Below are 5,295 nucleotides of genomic sequence, written 5' to 3'. Positions count from 1 at the left end.
AGGGACTGCCACCATACGAACATGACACACATCGGGACTATAACTACCATAGCAGTCCTTATATCCCCTTTTATTTAAATGCTTCGAGATATATTTAGGGGGGTCCCTTGGCAGGCGACCACTGACTGCCCATCAAAAGTGTACTCACAAGGGTAATTCCATCTCCTGAAAGAGTAACTATGCGGCTGTTAATATACATATATTTGTGTGTACCTAACATTAATGCAGAGCACTGTATATCACCTAGCCTAACATACCCTCATTTTGTTATAGCTATCCTTGACTACAATACAATTGGTAGTCAGTGGTCTTTATTATATAATATGTCTGTCTAGCATGTAACCTAACGTTTAATAATTAACCTGTCCCAACCGAGTACAGCCTTGCATGTAAGCTACTATACGTTGACAGTATTAAGTCGAGAAGACAACCGTATTAAAGCGAGAGATAACCGTATTAAAGCGAGAGATAACCGTATTAAGGCGAGAGATAACAGTATTAAAGCGAGAGATAACAATATTAAAGCGAGAGGAAACAGTATCAATGCGAGAGATTACAGTATTAAAGCAAGAGATAACAGTATTTAGCCACAGCATGTTACTATATATATATAAAATGAGGTTGATAATCATAGGAGACTTTGTCAATATGTTATGACGACCCCATCCTGTACAACTCTTGAACGTCTCCCTCTCTTTTTTCTGTACCCCCATAATCACATGCCTCAACAAAAATAAAGAATTTAAAAAATAAATAAAATATTTGATGATTTGCCATTCTCCGTCCTGATGGAGTGGCGAAGATGCAGGTACTCTGGTGGTGGGTGCCTCAAGGAGATTCTGTGTCAACACTGTCGGCTGGAGAGTCACTTGCACCCTTCAATTGACGCCTCTACGACTATCGAGGGTGAATGTAGATCCACCCAAAGCCGTAATCAGTCTGAGACGAGGTGGTGAGGAGAAGAGCCAAGACCCTCTATAAACCACCCGGCCTGGCATATGGGTTGCATTGGGGCTGTTTGTTTTCCCAGACACACTGTCTATTTGACACAACCTGCTTTTATTTTTGGTTTTACAGTAATGCATTTTTTCTTTTGTACTTACCTTGTGAAAGTTAATGTTGTACTTTTCCTGTGAGAGGGAGGGTATTTAAATAGCTGGGAATGATGGCCTGTGGGCGAGGGAACCTGTGTGTAAGCCAGGTGTGGGAAAGGTGGCCTGTAGTGACCCTAATTGAGACTACCCCTCCTCTACCATTTTGCACCAGTGGGCTTACCTAGAGGACAGAAGGCTGTTTTAAAGGAAATCTAGGCTGCCCATGGGTTGGGTCTGTGGACCGTGAATAGTCCAGCCCCACAATGAGGTCTCAGTGAAAACCATTTTTAGAAAAAGTCGCTTGGCTTTGAGAATATTATCTCGAGTGGTATATAAAATCCCTTGCCGTGTGAATGTGTGCATGCATGTCCTGATGTGTGGATGGAGGCAGTTAGCTGACCCACTGTGCAAGGGAGAAGAAAATAGGGAGGAGGCCCAGGCTTTGATGATTGACCCTCAACCTCATGTTGATTAGATTTGCCTCATTTCTAGTGATATGAAAGTATACAAATTTAAGCCTACTAGAATTTACAAAATATGGGAAAGCTATGACTTTATGTGTCTTACTTGAATGATACCACATCAAGAATAAATATATATTTATTTATTTTTTTTTAAAGGGGGAGGGGAGAGGGTTTTTGGTTCATCTATATTTTTAGTGTTTAGAAATATGGAAAACAAAATAAACAACGTAGTACAATTAAAGCAGAACAGTAATACATTTCCAAAAGGTTTGTACATGTGAAGGAGAGCACATCCCAAAATACAGCATGAAATCTTACAATACTACTTACTTAGACCTATCTTGGCAATACGGAATTTAGTTACACCGTATGGCATACTGGCTTATTTTGAAGCAGGAGAGGACCCCCACATGGCCATATGGTGTGACTAAATCCCACCTAGGAGAAATCTGACTGGCTTTGGAGTTGAGATTTTTTTTTTTGTGGCATGATTGGAAGTCACTTGAAATTGGAATTTGCCGCCCTCTTTTGCATTACCAGTAGAAAGAGAGGCATGCTCATTCACTAAAACCTGAATTATAAAATTGAGGCAAAAAAAACCCAAAAGATCTCAAGTTTAATTGAATCTACCGATGTGTGAAAATCGGGATGGATTGGAGTCTTTACTTCCTTCCACCTTATAATGATATGCAGCACTTTCCTATTGTTCACAATAGTGACTTAACTATTAATCCGCTTTTGATCGATTTCTTGTGTTTCACTAAAGACTCCCCAGTGTATAACAAGTAGTAATAGCAATGGTTAGAAAGGGAAAGTCCGCTAGGTGTGTTTTAATGGAAATTTGAAAAGCATCACTTAGTTCGTTAGCCGAATTACAGAGACTGTAAAAAAGAGGTATTAGACCCTTAAATACTAAATTCCCTTTGACGTGTCACTGTAGTGAATAACCGTATAAGAATGTAGCAAGACAGTGATCACCTCCATACAGTCATATCAGTGTGAGCTCTTTCTGGGGATTGTGGGTGGCTCTTAAAAGAGCCTTTGTGTAAGTTTGGGAGCTGAGGGACAGTGGAGTTACTTGCTCTTGGCTGGCTTGTGGCTGTCGGTTTTCTTGGGCAGTAAAACAGCCTGGATATTGGGCAATACCCCACCCTGGGCTATGGTGACCCCTCCGAGCAGTTTGTTGAGCTCCTCGTCGTTGCGCACAGCGAGCTGCAGATGGCGGGGGATGATGCGGGTCTTCTTGTTGTCTCGGGCTGCATTCCCAGCCAGTTCCAGGATCTCGGCGGTCAGATACTCCAGCACTGCAGCCAGATAGACCGGAGCTCCGGCTCCAACCCGCTCGGCATAATTGCCCTTTCTGAGCAGCCTGTGGACACGGCCGACTGGGAACTGCAGACCTGCTCTGGATGATCGGGTCTTGGCTTTAGCCCTGACTTTGCCGCCCTGTTTGCCTCTTCCTGACATTTTCAAAACGAAATCGAATTATCGTCTAGACCTTGGCGCCCCCTGCACGGCTATTTATACCATCTCAGATACCGCGAGCTCTAATCTAATTGGTTGCATTTTAAAGCCACCAATCAGCGTCCGACTCAGAAAGTAACCAATCGCTGTAGGTTACCGCGTTCCATGCTCAATGCTCTTACTGAACGAACCAATAGAAAATGCACACAGGTCAGGCTTTACTGCCAGGGCTTCTATATATAGAGCAGCTGGGGAACGTGTTCCTTATTCTGTTGGAAATTTCGTAAGATTTCTCTGATCATCATGCCTGAACCAGCCAAGTCCGCTCCCGCACCCAAGAAGGGCTCTAAAAAAGCCGTGACCAAGACCCAGAAGAAGGATGGGAAGAAGCGCAGAAAGAGCAGGAAGGAGAGCTATGCCATCTACGTGTACAAGGTGCTGAAACAGGTCCACCCCGACACCGGTATCTCCTCCAAGGCCATGGGGATCATGAACTCCTTTGTCAATGATATCTTCGAGCGCATCGCAGGGGAAGCCTCCCGTCTGGCTCACTATAACAAGCGCTCCACCATCACCTCCCGGGAGATCCAGACCGCTGTACGGCTTTTACTGCCCGGAGAGCTGGCCAAACACGCCGTGTCTGAGGGCACCAAGGCAGTGACCAAGTACACCAGCGCCAAGTAAAGACCCGTCACCCAAACTCTAATAACACAAAGGCTCTTCTAAGAGCCACCCACACAATCCACGAGAGAGCTGTGACTATATTACGAGAGTATTCTCTATGTGCGAAATGTAAAAAGTAATCGATTGTCGCGTTACACTATTTCAATTTTGAAATCTTCTTCAAGCTAAAATAAATTGTAAAACACTCTCAATGGCAGAACCTATAGTGTAACATTTATTCTGCTGGTTATAAAGTATACTAAAAGATACAACAGCCTGAAACTATTATAATGTATCAATCTAGCTTACACATGAAACGTGTTTCCATTCACACTCCTCTCTCACAAATTATACAATGCTGCCATCTCGTGTATACAGATTGCAATGGTTACTTTTTGTTTAATACATATCATGGATCAAACCAGCAATATCAATCTCAATGAATACTTTATAAATTAAAATTAGGAGTTTGGTGGGTCTGTTTCCCTCTTATAATGTATTTATTACCAAATTTATACATTCAGCGTTCTCTGCATGGCGTTTTTAAAGCGGGAAAGTCGGTTACAAAATGGCGAAGTTTAAATCCTGCACGATATAGTCCCCCTGCTGGCTCTGTCACAGCAGCTTTTTGTTCTTCCACTTTCCTCTCCCGCCATTTCCTGGCCACATACTGATTGCAGTTTCATTAAGCAGTATTTTGTGATGATAAAATGCATATAGTTTAACCCTTTCATACTCAGGTGGAAACGACTGCCATATAATTTGTATGGACTGTGATGCTTAGAGAATTCTAATGATTCCTCAAACTATAATTATCACAGTATAGAATGTCTAGTTTTAGGTCTGTTTCGAGGTGTATAAAGTCAGTATGCAGCATGTTTTCCATATAAAAAGCGGGAATGGCTGCTTCGATCACAGCAGCTTTTCTCTCCGGCCGTTTTAGATCACATACTGACTGCAGTTTAGTGCAGAGAGGATTCTAGTCTTACTAACAAGGAAGACTTTAACCCTCTCAGCCTCCAATGCCCTTATTTCATGTTTTATGAGAGCATTGCATTCAAACAGAAAACGAAGCAGGATATTCGGGGAAACATAAGGCAACATTATATGGATAGGAAACACATTGGAGTTTGTGTTACCGGAAGGCTACTCTGTAATTTCTCGTTCTCCAATATGTTGTAGGGAGCATTGAGACAGCCGAGCCATCCTGGTGGAATTATAGCCTTATGAGGGAAGGAGTGGGCGGCTCTGAAAAGAGCCTTTGGTTTGAATGAATTATCGAACATCAGCCGAAACGTTTAACCTCCGAAACCGTAGAGAGTGCGGCCCTGGCGTTTCAGCGCGTACACCACGTCCATGGCGGTGACCGTCTTCCTCTTGGCGTGCTCGGTGTATGTGACGGCATCGCGGATAACGTTCTCCAGGAAGACTTTCAGCACTCCTCGAGTCTCCTCGTAAATGAGGCCGGAGATTCGCTTGACACCTCCTCTGCGAGCCAAACGGCGGATAGCCGGTTTAGTGATCCCCTGGATGTTATCACGGAGCACCTTCCTGTGCCGCTTGGCACCACCTTTACCGAGCCCTTTCCCTCCTTTACCGCGACCAGACAT

General features: G+C 43.6%; 3 protein-coding genes across 3 annotated transcripts; 1 reads left to right on the top strand and 2 right to left on the bottom strand.

The window, feature by feature from the left end:
• Positions 1 to 2,632: 2,632 nt before the first annotated feature.
• Positions 2,633 to 3,025, bottom strand: LOC134614299 (histone H2A type 2-B). Its single transcript, XM_063457947.1, has one exon. The coding sequence runs from the start codon at positions 3,023 to 3,025 to the stop codon at positions 2,633 to 2,635; it is 393 nt and encodes a 130-aa protein (XP_063314017.1).
• Positions 3,026 to 3,325: 300 nt separating this feature from the next.
• Positions 3,326 to 3,706, top strand: LOC134614300 (histone H2B 1.1). Its single transcript, XM_063457948.1, has one exon. The coding sequence runs from the start codon at positions 3,326 to 3,328 to the stop codon at positions 3,704 to 3,706; it is 381 nt and encodes a 126-aa protein (XP_063314018.1).
• A 1,277-nt stretch (positions 3,707 to 4,983) lies between these two features.
• On the bottom strand, positions 4,984 to 5,295 carry LOC134614301 (histone H4). The gene has a single exon (XM_063457950.1). The coding sequence runs from the start codon at positions 5,293 to 5,295 to the stop codon at positions 4,984 to 4,986; it is 312 nt and encodes a 103-aa protein (XP_063314020.1).

The sequence above is a fragment of the Pelobates fuscus genome, chromosome 6, assembly GCF_036172605.1.
Source record: "Pelobates fuscus isolate aPelFus1 chromosome 6, aPelFus1.pri, whole genome shotgun sequence".
In the NCBI taxonomy this organism is placed as follows: domain Eukaryota; kingdom Metazoa; phylum Chordata; class Amphibia; order Anura; family Pelobatidae; genus Pelobates; species Pelobates fuscus.
This window is presented reverse-complemented; position numbering and strand designations above follow the sequence as displayed.